Raw genomic sequence first — 21136 nt, forward strand, 5'->3', positions numbered from 1 at the left:
TTGTGCATTCGACTGTGCGTGTACACTACGTGTAAAAAAAATTAAGTATACCCAGTGCTTAAGTCTGAAATGGCTTGTTACCAGACACGGTTACCTGAAAATGAGATTTGATGCTGAGTGACTCAACAGTTACAGGAAGTGAGTGGAACTTATTTAAACCCAAGGATAAACACAGATATTTAGGCATTTATGCTATAATAAGCAATGAAGACAAGAAGCACTAATTACAGAATACCGTTCATTGAGATAATTATGTCAATAACGAGCAGATGTCATAACATAAGCAAAGCTAAACAGAATTAACAAAATCAATTGGGCATGTTATAAATATGGAGGGGTCTAATGTCACAATATGAATCTTTGTCCTTTATTTAAAAAGAATTTTAATTAGACGTGTACAGATGTGTGGCCATCTATCTGATGAATGGTTCTGTAGCGCTCAGTAACAAAAGGGAATATTTGCTGTTTTGCCACAGATCTCAAAGTCGAGTTTAGCCTAAGGCCACATTCTCTTTAGTGTCACCCTGATGAACTGCTCCCCACACAGCCTGGCATCACTTCAAATCATAATCAAAATTCACTCTAAGGTCAATGGATTTTTCAGAGTAAAAACGTGTGATATATTTTCTTTATGACTTTTTCAAGGTAAACACTAGCACATGAAAGTGCAGTAATCTTTGGAAGCCCTAAGAGGAAATGCATTTTTATTTTAGCCTGCTGTCAAATATGAAAAGGACTTTATTTATAGACCTGCCATAGACCTGCACTGTAAAAAATCATGTTAAATTAAAAAAGCAAACAACAATCTAAAAACCTTGCAGCTGTGGTTCTCAAAAATAACCACATGAAGCATGCTTCAGAAATATCTTAATGTGTGTTCCGAAGATGAACAAAGGTCTTACAGGTGTGGAATGACATGAGGGTGAGTAATTAATGACAGAATTTTCATTTCAATTTTTTTAATTTTGAACTAACCCTTTAAGGCCACTGAGCTTGGCATTTTTCAGACCTGGGACAGTCTTGCGCACTTATTTACATGTGTCAAGTGGCCAAGACCGCCATGATGGGTATTGGGAAAGGCCCATAAAGATGTAATGTGTCCCCCCCTTGCTCCAGTAAACACGTCATCAAGAGGGAAGGGAAGTTACATTGATTAATGATTATGAGGGTATTTTTTAATAAATAGGCCTACTGAAATATTCTATAAAAATAAGAATCATCGATTTTGATTTCAAGGTGACTTTAACCATGAAAGGTGCAGTAAGCGACATCTGAAAAACGCTGTTGAAAGTGGATGGGACCGAGCGTCACAACACACTTGTGGCCAATCAGCAGTAGGGGGCGTGTCCACTCATGATGGGGGAGGAGAGGGAGTGAGCATGAGGGAGATTTGAAGAAAGACTGTTGAAAGAGAGATGGCTGAGACATTACAAAAGAGAAAAGGTCAGTGGAATTCCACTGGGAAAAGAAGAATTATGATCAAGCAAGTGCTTTAGGACCCGCGTTAATATTAGAAAAGCTTTCCAGCACTGGGGAGACCCAAGTGGTGAAAACGGACGCCAAGGTTGCGTTGTTTCTGCTCCATACATGAATAATGTTGGTTTTGAGTGTCATTGTTTGTCTGGAGCTTGTGTGCTGCTGGTGACTAACAACAAACTTTTGCTTTTATATACTCTTGTGTACTGTATGTTCATTTTTTGTTCTTCCTTGTCATTCATTTGTCATCTTCACTTTATTTTTCGCAAAGCTTTATTTTGCTTCTCTTCATTTTGCTTAGCTTCTGCTATAATAAAGAGACATCCACTCTTGCATTGCGTGTTTGTGCATTTTGGGGGTGGAGTAATGAAGGGAGGTGTATGTTTGTTTGGATTGATTTCAAATATCAACAAGTGTTCATCAATGATTTTAGAAATCGCTTACTGCACCTTTAACTAAACATAAAATGTGACAGAACACGCAAAACTATTTCAAGGACCACAATGTAACTTTTGGACATGGTAGACACGGTCTTCGAAATTCCAGCACAGCGCTACAACAACCCATAATGAAACGACCCTTCACAATAGATAATGCTTTACAATTAACTTAAGCAACATACGGCTATTTGTCTTTTCAATAAAATACTCTACTCACCTTTTGAGTAATAAAAACGCCATCTCCGCATCGTCTTTACAACATTTCAAATCCCTCAGTTCTCACCATCTCCGAAAAGCTACACCATCGTTGATTCTCATTTTACTACAAGCTCTGTGACTGTCGCATTCTCTTTTTGGGGATGCCATTGGGCTGTTTTTCCACTCTAAAAGTATAATAGGTACTTATATGTGAATAAAAGCCTAAATTAAATATGTTCATCATATAAAGCGGTCGAGTCTCTTCAGAAAATTTGCACTAAACCACTCAGTTCATATGGATTAGTTTTACGATCTCTTTATAAACTTTTTGAAGTGCCTAGGCTATCTATGGAGGAACAGCAAGCTCTCAGATTTCATCAAAAAGATCTTCATGTGTGTTCCGAAGATGAACAAAAGTCTTACGGGTGTGGAATGACATGAGGGTGAATAATTAATAACATAATTTTCATTTTTGGGTAAACTAACCCTTTAAAAGATAATCAATCACATATGATAGGTCAAATAGACATCTTGGGTACGTCATTGGTCTGTTTTTAATAACTTAATAATAAGGAATCACTTTAAAAATACTGTAAAAATACATATATTGCCTTGTTGAATTCTGACTTAATCCATCAATTCAGATTCATATTTTCTCTGATCTTTCTTATTCGTGCACTGTCTTATTATTTATCCCAGCTTGTAAAGCCACTACTGCAGAAAAAACTACTCCAGCAATCCAGCCAATGGAGGACTGTGGGGCGGAGAACGCTCTGCAATTGAACTAAAGGACCGCAGGCAGCTGTACACGAGCATCCCCTATTCTACACACGCGCCCATATCACACAGTCAATGGATTACACCTTCTCACTCCAACTGCAACACCATCTGACCGTGTACCCGACGCACTTTTGCGAGGACTATAGCTTGGAGTTACAGGTATGTTTTAAAAAATGAAGTCAAAGTCGAGGTGATGAGCGCAGCTCTAAACTAACCCTTCTCTCGACACTATTGGAGATACTTGTCAAACATATGAGCAACATTACCAAACCAGATATCTCGTACTCTAAAATGGCATGGCAGTGTTATACTTTCTCAGATTTCATGACGCTTTTGAACGCTAAACGCCAGTTTTAACGCGAGCTCGATGAATGTGCCGCGTGCTGTGATGTTTACATGATAAGGGACACAGGAACTGTAGATACACTTCATACTGTCATAATTTTGAGAGATTTTAACAGTATCATTTTCGTATGATCTTTGTTGCAACAAGAAGCAAGAATGACCCTTGAAAAAGCACATATCGGTGGCACGAGGCAATGTTGACAGATTGCTCTCGGTTTCGTCAATCTTACAGCTGTTTCATTTACTGCAAACGATCAATTATGTATAACTGTACAGTCCCGGGAACCCTGTTGATGCGGACAGTGTCAGTTTTCAGTCAAATGCGCTTTGATCTTCGTTTTCACCTGTTGTGATCTGTGTAATGTACTGAGACAGGCTGTTTGATTGTTGTAGCGTCAAACCTTGAATATATCAGGATTTAGTGTGGTGCCCTGGGCAATTTTGGATTATTACCTGTCCTATATCTGGCTAACTGGGAGACCAATTGGTTTAGACTTATAATTTAAAATGAACGGATTTACTATGTACTAGGAAACAAAGTACAACAATTATTCAAAGTAAATTAGATTTGAAGTGTTGTGAATAGTTGTTTTTCATAATCCTTGTTGGCTGAATGATCTTGCTTAAGCAGTGTGCAGTGTACACACTGAATGTACAGAGAAAAGGACTGGAGTGGAATGTTTCATGAACTTTTTATTTTTATTTTTGCAGTCTTTGTAAGTTTCTTTTTCCATGAAAGCATTATGCCCACATAAGTAATCATATTTGTTTCAATGCATGCATTTTATCATCACTGAAAATTTTTGCAACATTAACACTGTTATTTTCCTGTTTATTGTGAAGCTGTTTTGAAATAATCTGTATTTTATAAAGCACTATATAAATACATGTGACTTGAATTGGAGGAACTGAAGAATGTTTGTATTTTAGTTATTTTCTCTAGTTATTGTACTGATAATGCATATTCAGACATTTTCATTTTATATGTATTTAACTATTCATTCTTTTATTTATAGCCTTTGAAAATGAATCTGTCCCTTTAAAATTTCTCCTCCAGGTGCTGCTTAGATCATCTTTTTGTGGAACAATGGTATAGCATTAAATTTTCTCTTTCATATTCCTTGGAGTGCAAATACGTGACACAAAAGCAGACTTTTCGTAATAAGTGGCTTCCCTCTTGTTTAACCCTGGATGTGTACTTTGCTCAAGACTTCAGTTGATATTTGCTGTAGAGCCAGATCTCATTCCTTTAGTTTAAACTGGACTACTAAATTCTATTAAATTCTAGTGTTATCATCTAGGGTTATAGATGAAAAATACATGTGACACTAAAATTATTTTTAATTTTTAGCTACTCATTGCTGTACTGTCTAACAAGCTTAGCTAATAAGCAGTTGTTAGGAGAGAGTAGAGTGAGAGTAAGATGTGAATTATTGATGTTCTTTTGACACTGTTTTTCCTGTGCAGAGAAAATCGGCTCATCTTTAATTTCTGTTATTATGGTGTGTTTATGAATTAACATTCTTTGCCTCCGAGCTAGCCAGTGGAAAACGGTATAAAGAGAGAGGGATACCAGATATAACAGCATCACTTTTATTACATTCATGCATTATAGACACATCATAGTCTGAACCGTCCTGCTGTAGTGTGCTTTTCAGCAATAAGGGTAGAACAACTTCAAATTGTTCATTTGAGCATTATTTCTTGTCAGCATTCACACGTGTGCTTCCCTGTCTCATGCCATGTTTTTAAAATTGAGCCATTTTCTCAGTATTGGGGGCAATGAAATCGCACAGCTTTGGGTGGGAGGTTGGTTTAAATTGTCAGAGAAAATGTTCATCCATGCACCACAAGGTGGCTCTGTTAGTGTAGAGTCACCTATTCTCAGAATGACCTCTGGTTGGATCCTTTTTTTTATCACTGACTCCTGTGCAAAGCTTGCCTAACCCTACAGATGCATTTTCTGTTGAGGTTCATTTTTGTGGACTGTCCTATCGACAGTAATAGACTGATTTATACTTTGGAGTTTGCTGATAAAATTGCAATAATTGTGATTAAAAAAAGAGTTCAGATCATGATGTATATCTTATCTTTTATAATAAGATAAAAATATGTTTTATAATAAGATCAGTTGAACTCTTTGAGTCATACTTTTAACAAAGCTTTATTCTAACAGAGAAAAGAAAAGAAAGATCTACTCTCTCCATAACCAGAGCATCATAATTCGCCTCTCAGGACTTCTGAGCCAGAAGTGACAGCCCATTGCCTCTCCAATACTGTTTTTCCACTGGGAGGGACAAAGCCCACACTTATGGAGAAGATTATGTAGAGGAAAATGCCTTTCCAAAGCTCAGGGATATGATATGATATTATCTTTCTCCATCTATCTCCATTTCTGCTCACAGGAATTAAGTAGCAGAGCTGAGGTTTAAACTCTCAGCAGTATTTACAGCAAGACTTACAGCAATACTAGCTATGCTCATTGCACCATATGCTGATAAAAACCTCCTAAAGTGCCAGATGAGTTCTTATTTACTGAAAATATGGTGTTATCTAGTCATTTATTTTATAAAATGGTAAGAAAAACTCAGTTGTTGTCAAATATACTGCTTGTTGTCTTAAGTTGTTTATCGGCTGTAAGGGTTATTACGTTAGAAGGAGTGAGGAAGGTTGAGTATTTGTGTCCTTTATTTGAACCCAAGTCTGTGGGGTCCTAGTGTGATGAAGAAAATTAGTCTTCTCATTTAATCTAATTTATAATACATATTCCACATAAAAGCCCTACTGTGATTAAGACATGTTTGTCATGTGGTTTAGCGTGGATATTCTTAGCTGGCTTTGAAAGCACCCTGCAGATATTAAAGGTGCAAAAAGGTAGCTCCAAATTAAATGGCACAGTGCATAACCAGTGGCGGTGTTCAAGGTCGTTTTTTGTCCTTATACCCAGTAAATGCATTGTCGGTTGAGAACCTTGGAGTACATGCTCTGAATTGTTTTCCAATGAATAAGTAAATAATGCAAAACAAGATTTGTGTAGAATCAAAAAGGCACATTTTACCGTTATTTTCTCTAGCTTAGGGCTATAGGCTTATTCATAGCTCAGGTGTGAGAGAGTTATGTGCTCTTCCACCTCAGTTACATTACTGCATTGGAATGATGTTTCCATATTATGTAGTAGAAACTAGACGAAGATTCAGCTCACACTGTTGTATGATAATACATTTTATTGCAAAAGCACATAGTTTAAAATTCAGTCCAGTTTGAGGATGCTTGTGTGTGTTTGTTATGCCTCTGTAAGACGTTTCTTAGTTTTGTATCCAGAACAAAATATATCACGGTTATAAAATATAAAAATTCAGCTTTGCCATCACAGAAATAAATTACATTTTTAAAATTATATATTAATAGAAAAGCTAATTTAAATTGTAATATTTCACAATACTGTTTTACTTTTTTTTTTTTTTATCAAATAAATGCAGTCCCCCTGCAGTCAATAATTTTATCCCTTAAAACATATTTAATTGTTAATTTCACCCTTGCTTAATTTAGTATATGCGAACCCATGAATATGCAAATTCGACCCAGGAACATGTCTAACTCGGCAAAATTAGGACGTGCGAAGAGGAAGAGCGAATTATGCAGGCAGGATTGGTTATACAGGGGTGCAATGTAGCCAATCACAGACATGTCTGGTGATCATTCAGGGGTCTTTAATTTTGTCAAAATCCACTCTCAGGTCAAAATGCCGGAGTTTTTGTTCAGTACTGAGTTATGCACACTCGCAAATCCTCATTAAAAACACAATGTAAATAAGAGAATCACTGTGCAGTGCTGACAAATTCATTGATTACAACGAAACTTGTGAGATCGTGAACTGAGATGAGTGACAGCTTTTTAATGATTATAAAAGGGAGCTGTCTTTGCGCGCTTTCAAGGCTATATATAATCCATTCAAAATTTGAACAAAATTTCCCATTCACAATCTCACAGCTGCTTTCTAAAAATCAGTATCTTTAGAAAATATGATATGAAAAGCCCCACACATTGACAGGATTGGTTACAAATATTTGATGGTTGGAGAGAGGGTCAGTTTTAAACCACATTTTTGAGACACTGTTTTTTGGTACACTGCAGTTTTAAGGAGAAAATAACCCGCAATTGTGTTGTCTGTTGGATTTGCACATGGTTTGCCTTAAAGCATATTAAAAACACCACACAGTCATATAAACAGTATTGAAAACTTGGTCTTTAAAATCTTATCAACCCCAAACGTTTGCATACACGCGCACACACACACACACCAGGGATTGTACTAGGATTTCATCCTTTTTAGGGGGGTTTATCCCTCAGTGAGATCGGTGTAAATCGGCACCGCTATATTACTATGTACTAAGTCAAAAGTAGCCAACCACTTAAACTGGTACCAAGTCCATACAAAAAAGTTATAATAATGATACCAGTCTTTCTGCAGTACACTTCAAATCAGTACATGTAGCCAGGCTACTGTTTGACTAACAGAAAATTGTCATCATATCATTATTATTAACAAGTATTACTGTTAACTAGCTAAAAAACAAAAATATTGATTCAGGGCTCAACGCTAAGGACATTTTCTAATGAATGGCTTCGCTAATGTTTCTTGTCTCGTCACATTGACAGTTATGAATTACAATGAATCACGTAAATTATAGCCTATATATATTTTCAACTAAAAACTGTGAAATTAAGTTTATTAGCTTGCCTGCCTAAATATTTCTGTCAGTCGTTTAACATTTCTAGTATAAAACAGCAGGCAAATATTAAATGTTGAGTTTAGCTACTTATGTCTTATCTCGCACTTTGACCGTTTACTGAAGCGTTGCGCTGATCAGCATTCAGCAGCTTCTGTGAACAAAAAGCCCGCCTACTTTGATTTGATTGGTCATGTCAAATATTTTGACATTGCAGTGATAGACAGCTATCTGTGCAGCACAAAAGTAAGAGTTCTTATTAGGCAATTATTTGACAACCTTTATTATTTACACCTCTGAAAAATACTGAGGGGCCCTGAATACAATATTCTAAGATTGGGTAAGTTTGTTCTTTGTGTATATGGTATTTTCATTTCTTCATGTCTTAAAAGACTTAAATTTGGTATTAAAATTGTGCAGCAGCCCTGGAGTTCTTTTTTTCCCTGTCTTATCATGCTTGAATGGTTTAATAGCACTTGAATGAATGATGGCATGATCTGTAGCGCAGCCAATAGTTAAATATTTTTAACAGATTAAACTGAAAAAAAAAAAAAAAAAAAAAAAAAAAATCACGGTGTTATTATAGTCATTGAATCATTCATTCATTGAATCATTCAAATTATTAAAGGGTTAAAACCAACAGACAATCTGCAACCAATTGACAATCTGTCAGTTTTGACAAGCAAAACAGCTGTTTTAGAGTTTCTGTATAATTTAACAAACAACAACCTGCTCATAATCACATCATTATCTATAGGTCACAGATGATTGGTTCCTGCTGTATTAGTAGCCAATGAGCTTGCGTGCTTAATCTTTAAATACATGAGTTAGCATTTGCTTAGCAGTGCAGCGTGCTTCAGAAACCCACCACCTTCCACTGCTCCACCTGTATAGATCTGCTACGGGTAATTCATGTACGCTGTATTGTACAGCAGCAGCTTGTCTTACCTGCTCACAGCAGCGTGTCGTGTATGTATTGGCAGTAGCAAGTCCCGTACTTGCTCTGCAGCAGCAGCAGCAATAAATAAAAGCAGCAGCAGCAGCAGCGTAGCAGATCTATTCCGCCAAGACCAAATATATCAACATTGTCAATTTAAATCAGCCCTCCTGGAAGTTTCTTGAGGCCCCCTGGTTGAGAACCACTGCCTATGTATAGTAGGGATGCACTGATATTCAAATTCTGGCAGATTTTTATTTTTACTTTTTTTTTTTTTTTTTTAATTTTTAAAAATTATTTGACAAGTATTGAGATCCAACAATAATTGGCAGACCCCCTGCAGCATTGCCATGGGCCCCCTGAGGGTCACACACCTCCTGTCTCTCTGGTTTTGTTTCTTTTGCTCACATGAGGCCCATCTGATTGTTGCACGACTTCCAATTAGAGTGATAGAACAGGATAATGATGTTTGACCTTCAGCTAGCCACAGGGAAGAAGCAATGAGCAATGTTTTTGCTCTGAGAAATGAACTGACATTGAAACGGTATACATTTGCAAAGGTGAAGAGGGAAATAAGTTGATAATTTCTCAAGATACCAAGTGAACTGGTATGTTTTGTGCTAAATCTAGATGCCACTTAAAATGTCAGATATGTGATCAGTTCTATTGTTAGTTGATTGCAAACAGGTCCAGCTCACCAACACCACATCTAATTAGTTAGATGGTGGGTTATTGTAGCATGGCCACATTATTACATAAAGCCATCTTAATTTACTCCATGATAATCACCCACCGTGACAAATTTATTATCTGCTGTCAGGAACAGGTCGCTTTCCTTCATCATGCTTCAATAAATTCTATCACATCTTGCTCCTCTGCAAATGACAGCAGATGTTTTCCACATCCCCTGGACATATAACACCACTGTCTTCTCTAGGATGGTGGAAAAAGCATTTTGTACTATATCCACATAACAGCCCATGTCCATGAAGCATCCAAAATTAATGAGTCTGGCAAAGAGAGAGGTACTTTGTTCTTGTGCATTGAAACATCTGCTGTGTAAAAGAATCTCCTCTGTCGCTTTTTTTTGAAAACCTTTGGAGGTCAGGAGTGGACCCGACCCACCCAGCATTTGGCATGTGAAGCTGTTTCTGGAATTGGTGAGAAGTCAAGCAGCATCATTTTTCCTCTCATTATTTATCTCGGCACATATTGTACACAGGTTCTGAATTATCCATAAGCACTCCAAGGGTAGTTTCAAAGCCCTGTCAGGGAGACTAAACAACTGTGTGAATACAACACAACATTAGAAAGATTAGCAGATGAGAACAGGCAGACACTGAGCACTGCAAGGCTCTCTTTTCTCTCTTTTACATTATTTATCTTATTTTCTTGAGACATCTTCTTCTGTCACTCCTGTTTATGCAGTAAGAGCTGCTTGGGATTTGTTATTTTGTTTAGGGAAAAGGGAACAAACCTTCTTTTGTTTGCTTTTTCTGCTTATAGACCTACTTAAAGTATGCTCTGAACTTAACTTGTCACCAAAGTGTCTAGTTCTAGTTTCATGAAACATGGTTTTGATAAGTGACTTTATACTCTTTAACTTTTAAATACAGCTTTATAGTGATCTTAAAATTTTTCTGTCTGCTCTTGAAAAGATAAAAAAAAACAAAAAAACAAATATTTCACAATATTACTGTTTTACAATATTTTTGATCAAATAATTGCAGCCCTGGTAAGCATAAGAAACTTCTTTAAAAATCTTACAGACCCCAAACATTTGAACTGTGTATATTTATTGAATCATTTAAATTATTAAAAAGTTAAACCAATCGATAATTTGCACAGTCAGTTTTGACAAGCAAAACAGCTGTTTTGGAGATGCTGTAGTCATTTAACAAACAACATCCTGCTCGAGACCCCTCATGCATTAGTTCATTAAAATCCAGTCTAGCATATTAATACTGACATGAAAAGCTTTTTACACTCACATTGTATGATTACAGCAAAATCTTTGATAACTTCTTTATATCATTGTTCATTTAATTGTTTTTTTTTTTTTTCATTAAGGTAATCACAGAACCATGAGAGTTGTTTCTCAACTTGCCACCCAGGGCCTTGCACAGACATTTTGTGGGGTAGGTGCTCAAGTGAAAAAAAAAAGGGCACCCCTCTTAATTATTTATAAAAAATAAAATTATATATTGTTGATCATCGTTAAATTAATTACACTATATGAAATCAGTATTAACAAAATCCATCTTACCATTTATCAAAAACCATTTACACTGCGATTACAATATTGTCTAAATAATGTTATGAGATTTAATGTTCTAAATACAGGGTTTTTCCTGGCTTAAAAGGAGGCAGAGGTGGTAAATTCATTGGTCTCTCTAGGGGGGTCCAGGGGCATGCCCCCCCAGAAGAAAATTTTGTACATTTTAAAGATAAATTCATTAATCTGGTGCACTTTGAGAGTTCAAAATAAAGAGCTCCAACCCATGTTCAGTGTGCAAACTGAACAAAGAAAAAAAAGTCTGTGCATTGACTTGTACTTGAATCCACTGTTAAAAATAAATCATCCACCCGCCAACCACCTGATGATATTCTCTGATTTAGATATCTGCACCTAATCATCACATTACAATTATTCAAATTCTCAGTGTTAAGCATGATGATATGGTAACATATCACACCAAAGTAGGTTGCTTTATAAATTAAAATTTATTTAAAATAAAAGTTCTTCTTCGGCTAAATTACATTTCCTTAGTAGCCTAAACACAGGCTTTACTCCCTTCAAACTTAAATTGTCAGTTTCATTACATCATTGTTGGAAAACACTCTTATCAGAATAATTTCTTTTAGTTAAGCTTGTGTATATTTTTAGTTAAAGCTGTTAAGTTATAAAGCAATTTCTCATGTAGGGTTTTTTCTTTGTGTTTTATATAATGACCACTAGTAGGTGCTCTAGGCACATGATTTCCTTGGAGAAATGCATTCAGTTGAAAACGAAAATAAAAGAGTGACGCACTTTCGTTGCATCTTACTGTGAAATGAGAGTTCTGTGTCTTTATTAAAATCAACACATTAATGATTTATCTCTCATCCACCCGCAATTAATTGGAATGTTATTTTTTATTACTTGGCCCACCCGACCAGCAGATTATCCGCAGTATCCGCGGATATAACCGCGTTCCGAGCATCACTATCAAATGGTTCGAGAATGGACAAAGGCTGGGAACCCACAACAGAACCATGTTGCTGGAAAAGGGGTAACTGAGCATGTGACTGCCTGTCTGAGTTTTGTCGACAGCCGGAGGTGGCACGAAATTTGATGAGGCAGCTGCCTCGTAATTCTCTATGCAGGAAAAACCCTGTAAATATAACATTTTGAATATAGAAATATAAAATGTTGGGAAAAATGATATGATACTATAATATATTAAACTAAACCCGCCAGTAGGTGGTGGCAAGTCGTAATAATTGAATCATAGAATCATTCATTCAACCAATTCGTTCAGACTGGCTGATTCATTCATGAAAGAAGTAAGTGCCCGCTGACTCTATGAATGGGTCATTGAATCATTGACTCACCCGGTTCATTCAAAAACGGTGCACCACTATGTGTTGCTGGGAGATGCAAACTTTTCTGCTTTGTTTTGAACTCTTTTCATTGGCAAAAAAGACCAAAAACAGTGAACCAGATTAGCTTGCTTGCTGTTAAGCTTAATGGAGGGCTATTGCCTTAGTTAGGCTGGCTGTATTGAGATTTTAAAAGTGGTTTCATTTCACAGAAGTGACAAACAGTGCCGAAGTTTAGGGAAAACATGATCATCACCTGGTTGCCACCAATGAAGGCAGGTCTGGGAGATGTGGATGCTGCTGGCCTGCTCTGCAGAGGATTGTGGTGGCTGTGACAAGGGATGTCAGGGAGTGGGAGGGGCTCATGCGGTCTCGCAGAATTAAGAATAACTTGTCGTGCACACACTTAATTAAGAATTGATGCCACAGGCCAAATTTAAACAAAAACTAAAATATAAAATAAAAAATATCTTGCAAAAAGGGCATTTATCTAGTCCGAGGCCAAAAGGGCAGGTGCTTGAACACCACTTGAGGTCTATCTGTGCACATGCCTGCTGCTGTCTATGGTAATTCTTCTTATTTGTATAGAGGACACACAGACTCTCTCACTGTTATTCCAGTTGCTTTTCTCTGTGCTTTGGGATGTGTTGCTTCAGAATGCTAATGAGCTCAAGTAGGACATGAGGACATTACTCAGCAACCAGCACTAATGTGTGTGCGTGCATGTTTGCAGCACCAGCAGGGATTGGAAACGTACTGAAATGGTTAGCATGTTTCTTTGCTTGGTTGCATCCTTTTGAGCTTTTTTTTTTTTTTTAAATCACTGGAGAAAATAGCTAAATGAAATATACCTGAGCCATATCACATGAGGAATAATTCTGTTGTACTGAATATAAATTTTTGGTATGGAGTTTGTGAGTGGAGCATCTGTGATTTCCTGATGTTTTGAAGAGCAAGTGAGTTCTGAAAGTGAGTCTGCAGTGTCGGAACTTTCTCCAGCTGAAGTGACAGAGGAAGACCTTGAAGCAGCTGGTGTCCAGCTCAGTACCTCCCCCCACTGATTACAGCACACCTTTGACAGCCAGAACATTTGTCAGGGCCGCCCACTGCACTGCCCTTTCTGCACTTCCTGCTGCATCCCACATGCATGCTCCTCACTGTGAGCACACATGCGCAGTATTAATCAAAATCATATTTTGTCCTCTCAGGTTTAATGCAGTCGGTGTGGTTTGGAATAGAGTTTGATTGCTCAGTGGTAAGATCTGTTCATTCGGCTTTCTCTAGTCTTAAGATGATGATTTGGTTAAAGACCATATGAAACACCATACACAATGCCAGTTCTGAAGAAAAATATAAATAACTTACTGACCCCAAACTTTTGAATGGTACTGTATTTTTTTTGTTTTAAAGAACCTAATACTTTTATTCAGCAAGGGCGCATTAAATTTATCAAAAGTGATCATAAACATTTTTACACTGTTACAAAAACATTCTATTTTTAAAAAATGCTATTCTATTTAACTTTCTGTTCATCAAAGATTTTTGGAAAAAAATTAATGGTTTTCACAAAAAATGTTAAACACAACCATTTTCAACAATAATAAAATGAAAGGTTTTTTGTCCCCCAGATCAACATTTTAGAATGATTTCTGATTTCTTATGTATCATGTGACACTGAAGTAATGGCGGCTGAAAATTTAGCTTTACCATTACAGGAATAATTTTACATTTTAAAATATATGAAAATAGAAACCAGTTGTTTTAAATTGTAATAATATTTTTACAATATTACTGTTTTTACTGCACTTTTGATCAAATAAAGGCAGCCTTGGTGAGCATAAGAGACTTTATTTAAAAACATTTGAACCATTTGAATTTCTAACCACTTGGCATTTAAAAGTTTTAAAAAATCTATTATAAACCGCCTTGTTTATATCAGGAGAGAATTTTGAGTTGTTATTTTTATTTGTGTGGTTCTTTTCGTTAGTTGTTCTATGATTCATGTTGTTTGACAGCAGCAGAGCAGAGGCAAAGAAAGTTTTTGATTAAAGATTATGGGAAAACTTTTGAAAAACGTGCACTGATGAATCATGCAAAATAAAGCCAGAGACATTTGATTAAGAAAGGAAATGGGGTAAATTTGTATTATGTTATCCTTTAATCTAAATCACATGGCAAAAATTGAAAACTTTCGCTGTTTAAATGGAGAAAACTCCTCAGAGCCCCATCTCTCTTCCTCTAAACAGGCCTCAGACTGATTAATAATGCAATTGTTTCTTAGATGTGTGCTGTGTGTGTATGTGTTCGTCAGAGCAATGGCGCTTGGGCCCCGGTGATAGCATTTTGTTCTGCTGAATTTATGCACCGTTTCCTCAGAGCAGGAAAGTGAACTCCTCTCCCCACACCCTCTTTCTATTGCTTCTCCTTTTATTCTCTGTCCCTTCCTCCCCTACTCTGCAGCAGCTTGGGTTCTCTTTTATAGTTTTATTCTCATATCTGCAAACTTATGCTGCTGGAATGCCTGTTGCCCAGAGCAACTTCAGACACAACTGTGCAAACTTGTTGTCTTGAATTTAGCACATACAGACGTTTGTCAGAGAAGGTTGTCTTTTTTCTGATGATGGGTAAACTGAGGACACAAACAAAAGGAGGCTGAAAGACTACGTATAGTATGCGTAAAGTTGCTGCATGTTTTTGTAGATGCATCACGTTGCAACAGCGAAGTAGCCTACTTTGAACATTGCCCTACAATCTATGAGAACAGTGTCATATCAGAAACTGAGATTAAGAATTGAGAGAGCTACTGAGCACTATTGGAGATTTACCTGAGCTCTAAATCTGATGCAGATTTAGAAAATATCTAGATTAGCGACAGCCTGGGATAAATTTGAGCCACTGAATGAAAGATTATAATAATTTCATTAGCTTGAATATTGTAATGGTGTGATATCTAATATGTATGCATGAATTTAGTTTAACAAACCGACTCTATTTGGAAACTATTCAGTATGTTTATTTATTCTGTTTTAGAGAAGTTAGTCATTAGCATTTGCAAATCAGGTCATGATAAAAATGTGGAAATCCAAGTGTCTTAATCTGGCTTCCAACAAGAGCTGCTGCACAAAATAAATAATAAAATAAATAAATAAATAAATAAATAAAAAGAGCAAGGCTACAAGAGAGGAACCATCAACAGGTAACCCCCCCTGTTGATAATCAATTATGTTCCACGCTTTTTGTCATTTGAGCTAAAGGGGAAAAAGATGTATGATTTCCAGGTTTTGTTGATTTGAAATGTTATTGAAACAATTGGACATTCCAATTTAAAGTACAAATGAAAAGAAATTCACCCATCTATTTTAACCTTCGTGTACTGTTGTGGGTCAATTTGACCCGTTTTTGGTTTTTGAGTTGTCGGAAACATCAGTTAACCTATGTTAACATGAACATGCATGCAAAGTTTCAATACGCTGATGTGTTTTGACATATACAAACAAAATTACTATTACATTTGTGATGATTGCGGGTCAATTTGACCCGCATATTTTAATGTTCTAAGGCAACTGTACAGACCCAAAATAATAACATTTCTTGGTTATATTTTATTTTAGTTTTTTACTACCCTATAAAGCTAAAAAAGGAGCTTTTCCTCACTTATTTCAATACAGAAAAATATTTTGTCAGCCACATATGGTAAAAATAAGCTATCATTTCTTTTTTCAATCTATCTGAAATACTGTCTAATCTAACCTACATTTAGGGTCATGAACATGCATGCAAAGTTTCAGCACGCTGATGTGTTGTGAAATGTGCATACAGAAATTGTATACGAACTTACTGTTTGTGTGTCAATTTGACCAATATAGACAGCTATTCAAAAGCTACTACAGACCCAAAATACAAAACACTTTGTTGTATGTCAGAGCTCTTCAACTCTAGTTCTGAAGTGCCAGTGTCTTGCTGAGTTTAACAACTTTTTATTTTCAAAATTTATGAAAATAAAAAGTTGTTTTACCTGTTAACTATCTGTCCCAATTTTTGAGCAAAGACATGAAAATTACTTTTTCAACTTAAATTGTTAAAAATCTTGAATACTTCAGAGCACAGACTTAAGTTTGGTATCTTTTTAAAGGGAACACTTCACAGATTATTGTAGAAGAAAAAAAAAGTTGTAAAAGTAAGTTTAAAAAACGTTATAGAAGTTTATGAATATTTAAAATATATATATTTTTTATATTTTATATAAAAAAATATATTTTACAAAACATGTTCAACTCTAAAACTTCAAGAAAATCAAAGCTAAATATCTGAACAAGTTCTGTGCCAAATTTTAGGTTGACATCTCAAAAAAAGAACTTTCAGTAAGACTTTTTTGTTTGCAGTACCAAACTTTTCCACTAGATGACATCCAGACTCCACCGGTGACCATATAAGGACTCTTCGATTTCCATATATGGTTTGAGTGATCTGAACCATATTTTTCCATACTTTTCAAAATATTTATGAAGTAGACATCCTATTCAGAAGTAGTTTGGGCAGTAATGTTAATATTTGATTTGAATTCAATCTCTAAAACGTATATAAATAACACGGAAAGAATCGGCGCGTGTTATAGTTTGGCATCACATCACAAATGAAGAATATATTGCTATTTATCTGTTGCTCTGTCATTTCTTTTGAAAATCAGTCACCAAATATGAAAACTAGAGTCTGAAAGCTTTCAAATGATATATAGTTTGTCAAGATTACTTTTGGTTTGGACGAGATATTATTGTTATAAATGTATAATGGCAAGTGTCCCACGTGTGTGGGAGAGGGGCAGTCTTAAAAATAATGGTTAAAAACATTTTTATAAATCATAAATTCGTATATTTATTCTTCTATTCTTATAATGTGTGAAAAGTATTGATATTAGAAGTTAATTATTTGTACATAATTGTATTATTATTATTTTTTTTCATAGTGTGATTTTTGGGGAATTGTATCGAATCCAATTAGGGTCAATTTGACCCGGACCATACAGGCTGTGACCAGAAATCGAACAGTGCATGAGGGTTAAATGCATGTTATTTATCTTATTGTGAACGATTTATCCATGCATGTTTAAGTTTTTACTCCATAATTTATCAACTCGATCTTCCAGTGAAACGACAGACTTCTCTCTGGTGATGTATGCTAGACTTCTCCAATCATTTAGTCCCCTAAAACCCACCCCTTTCTTACAATCGAACGCAAACTCACATTCAGATCTGCCTCCATCCAGTCAACAACTGTTGGATGCCTGGTCATTAGATAGATGTATGATCTCCCACAACCCTGCATGTGTGTGGGAAGGCGTGTGTAAGCAGAACATTGTGCCCTTGAGCAAAGATGATGACAAACATGCCGCACACTTGTACATGTGCCTTTGAGATGAATAAGGATGCTAATGGACAGCTTTTTCAGGTATTACAGACCTCCTTGGCCTTAGGTGGTGCCTTCATACAGAACTGCTTTCTGTTAAATCAGTGACTGACTGTGCAGCATGGCAGCTGCTTTCAAACACAGGGTGCTTTTTAATTAGATGACTACATCCTAGTGAGTCTGCATCATTCCTAGACCAGTCCTTAGGCTTGTAGACTAGAGTCCTCCTCAGCATTAAATAGAATGAGAATGAGACAGTCTAGTAAGTGTGCATGGCGACGTCATAAAAGTTTCCGCCCCCACGGTCACAGCACAAAAATACAATCAGACCTAAAATTAATTATGGAAAGATATTAAAGATTTTCTATTAAAGGTGGGGTAAGCGATATTTCAAAAACACTGTTTGGAAGTTGGTCGGACCGACACCAACAACAAACGTGTAGCCAATCAGCATTAGGGGGCGTATGATGGTCGAGGAGACAGAACGAGCAAGAGGGAGATTTGAAGAAAGACTGCAGAAAGAGAGATGAGACGCAATACAAAAGAGCTCAAAAGGATATCACAGGAATAAAGGTTTATGACTGTGCAAGTGCTTGAGGACACACGTTAATATAAGAAAAGCTTTCTAGCACTGGGGAGAGCTGAGCGGAAAGGCCTGAAAACAGACATGGAGGCTGCTTTGATTCTGCTTCACACGTGAGTAACACTGGGTTTGAGTGTCATTCATTGTCTGGAGCTGCTGTGCTGTTGGTGACTAACAACAAACTCTTGTTTGTATTTACTCTTGTGTACTGTACATTAATTTTTTTGTGCTTCCTTGATGTTCGTTCATCACCTGCGCTTTATTTTTCGTGTAGCATTATTTTGTTGCGCGTCAGCTATTGTTAGTGCACTCGCTTTGCCGGCCAGGGCAATAGGGCCGGGGTTCAAGACCGACTCGGAGCAGGGTGGTTAGGATTGAAGGGTGAGTTTTGGAGGCGAAGCAATGAAGAGAGGGGTGTGTTTGTTTGGGTTGATTTCAAATAGCAACAATGTCCAACAGCGTTTTTGAAATATCGCTTACCCCACCTTTAAGTGACTTTCTATTAATGCCATACAGTGAATGACAACTTTCTGTGGTCTCCCAGTGGTTTACATTATGGACTTGCATTAAGTGATTAATTTACAACAAAAACAAAAGAAAACATAATGACTTTTTCTCTGAAATCATTTTTTGTATGGAATTTGGATCCTTCAAATTGAGACAGCCTTCGATGGAGCTTGATAATGTGGCAGCCTAGATATGCAGCCTTACAATGCCACATCCTTCGAATTGAGAACCACCCACATTCTGGTGGCTTTTTAAAGCCTTGTCTCCACATCATTGCAGCTGTTAGTAATTGGTAATAAAATACACTCTAAATGGTATATAAGGCAAAGTGTGCAAAGGGCAGCTACAGAATGATCAGTTCCTTCTTTTTCTAGGACACACACAAATAATTGTACAAAAATTCAAATCTCAGTAAAGCTTTTTCTTTATAGTATTTGCCAAATGTAAAACCTAGAATCAAAAAGCAGTGCTATTTATTGAAAACGGTTTCTTACTGTTCCTTTATCTCTTTATTACTTTTCCCCCTCTACCTGTATCTGGCTGCAACATCAAATAACTAATATGGGAATTTTAAGCCCTTGACTTGTTCACTTATCTTCTGCAAAGCACATGGTATTGAGGTTTAAAGTTAACTTTGTGAAAATGTATTTTATTTTTTGGTGCTTTGCATTGGATTGCCATTTAAATGCATATATTTCGTCATGTGAAAATCATATGAAGGTTTTTATCTGTTGCTCCTAAAACCCCTGCAGTCTGTTTATAAGCCGTTCCGGGAGTGAAAAGCAGCTCTAATAGAGACAAGTCATGACCTTGTGCTTGCTCTGTGTTTTAATGTGTGATGCATGCTGAAATAATTAAAGTGACAGAAACATGTCTTCATGAATAATTCATGTGATACATTTTCATGACAGTGCACATACGTCTAAAATAGCTGTGCAGTGGTTTCGGTTCAACTTCTATCATTTTCAGATTTATTGTGCCTTGTGATGAAAGTGTATAATGTGTAATAAAGTGCTAAAATATAACAATATTAAAGTCTTTTTTTTTTTTTTTTTTTTGGGGTCTAGATGAAGTCAACAGAGGTGGATCAAGGCCTTTTCACAGACAGTTACTGCAAAGTGTGCAGCGCTCAGCTCATCTCAGAGTCACAGAGAGTGGCACATTACGAGGTGAGACCAGGTTTCTGTCTACATCCTGTCTGCTTGTACATAGAAATCTCTCTAACTGCCCTTTTGTTTGTTTGGTAGTCATTTTAGATGCTTTTATCCAAAGTGTACTTATAATAGGGACAATCCCCACTGGAGCGACCAGAGGTTAAGTGCCTTGTTCAAGGACACATTGACAGTAGTAACAATAACAATAGTAAATATGCCTCCCACACTGTTAGCCTGCTTTCTGGAATTTTTCTGTTATTGGTCTTAGGGAGCATGTCCTGTGATCTGTGTTGTGAAAAATAGCAGCTTAGCTGTATTACAGAGTATTTCCCTGTGGTCACTGAACGGTGAGTTATATGGCCACTCGTCAACAGAGCTGTACCCTGAACTGGCCCAGATGGGAACATAATGTATTTGCCCAGGCAGGCATGGAGTACAAAAAGAAGATAGTTTGCTGGTCAGTGTAAAATATTCATTCTGGTTTTGTTTTGTGTGAGTACATCACTTGGACTGTCCCATGAGGTCCAAATTATCTAGCCTCTTATCTCTTATCACCGGGCACCCCAACTGAGTGCCCAGTGCTAGTGCCTGAGCCAATGGCCATTCTACAACCATTCCATGCATTTCAACATAATAGATGGTTTTGGACCGGAAAAATTGGCTTCCTGTGGACCCTTAAAACCTCCTAGTCTTGAACGAGTGATCACTTTCTTTTCTGTCCATCTAAAATGATTTTATTTACAAATGTCATATGTGTGTGAAATTGATTAAAATGAATCTTATTCACTATAACTTCTGTCATATCAAGCAAAGTTTAGCCATAAGAACTAGCACAATTTCAATTAGTGATGCAACTGAAAATATTTGGTCGAAATGGCAAAAACATAAAAAAAAAGGTTTTCGATTTGGGCTGCAGGGTCAGTCACTGACAGAAACTGTTTACTCTGATGCGTTTTGACTGTGTCAGAGTTTACATAATGTGAATGCGCTTCAGTGTGGAT

General features: G+C 36.6%; 1 protein-coding gene across 3 annotated transcripts in view; it reads left to right on the forward strand.

Annotated features, from left to right (window-relative positions):
* The first annotated feature begins 2848 nt into the window (after positions 1 to 2848).
* Positions 2849 to 21136, forward strand: part of zmat4a (zinc finger, matrin-type 4a) — a 94790-nt gene continuing 76502 nt past the window's right edge. Inside the window, exons 1-2 of one of the 3 annotated variants that reach the window (XM_051895120.1) lie at positions 2849 to 3053; positions 20049 to 20150. In XM_051895120.1, coding sequence (XP_051751080.1) covers positions 2967 to 3053; positions 20049 to 20150 — 189 coding nt within the window. In that variant the 5' untranslated portion in view covers positions 2849 to 2966. The remainder of the gene's footprint in view (positions 3054 to 20048; positions 20151 to 21136) is intronic. The other 2 variants (XM_051895122.1, XM_051895119.1) reach the window with 2 other exon arrangements.

Source organism: Ctenopharyngodon idella, chromosome 5 (assembly GCF_019924925.1).
Source record: "Ctenopharyngodon idella isolate HZGC_01 chromosome 5, HZGC01, whole genome shotgun sequence".
NCBI lineage: Eukaryota > Metazoa > Chordata > Actinopteri > Cypriniformes > Xenocyprididae > Ctenopharyngodon > Ctenopharyngodon idella.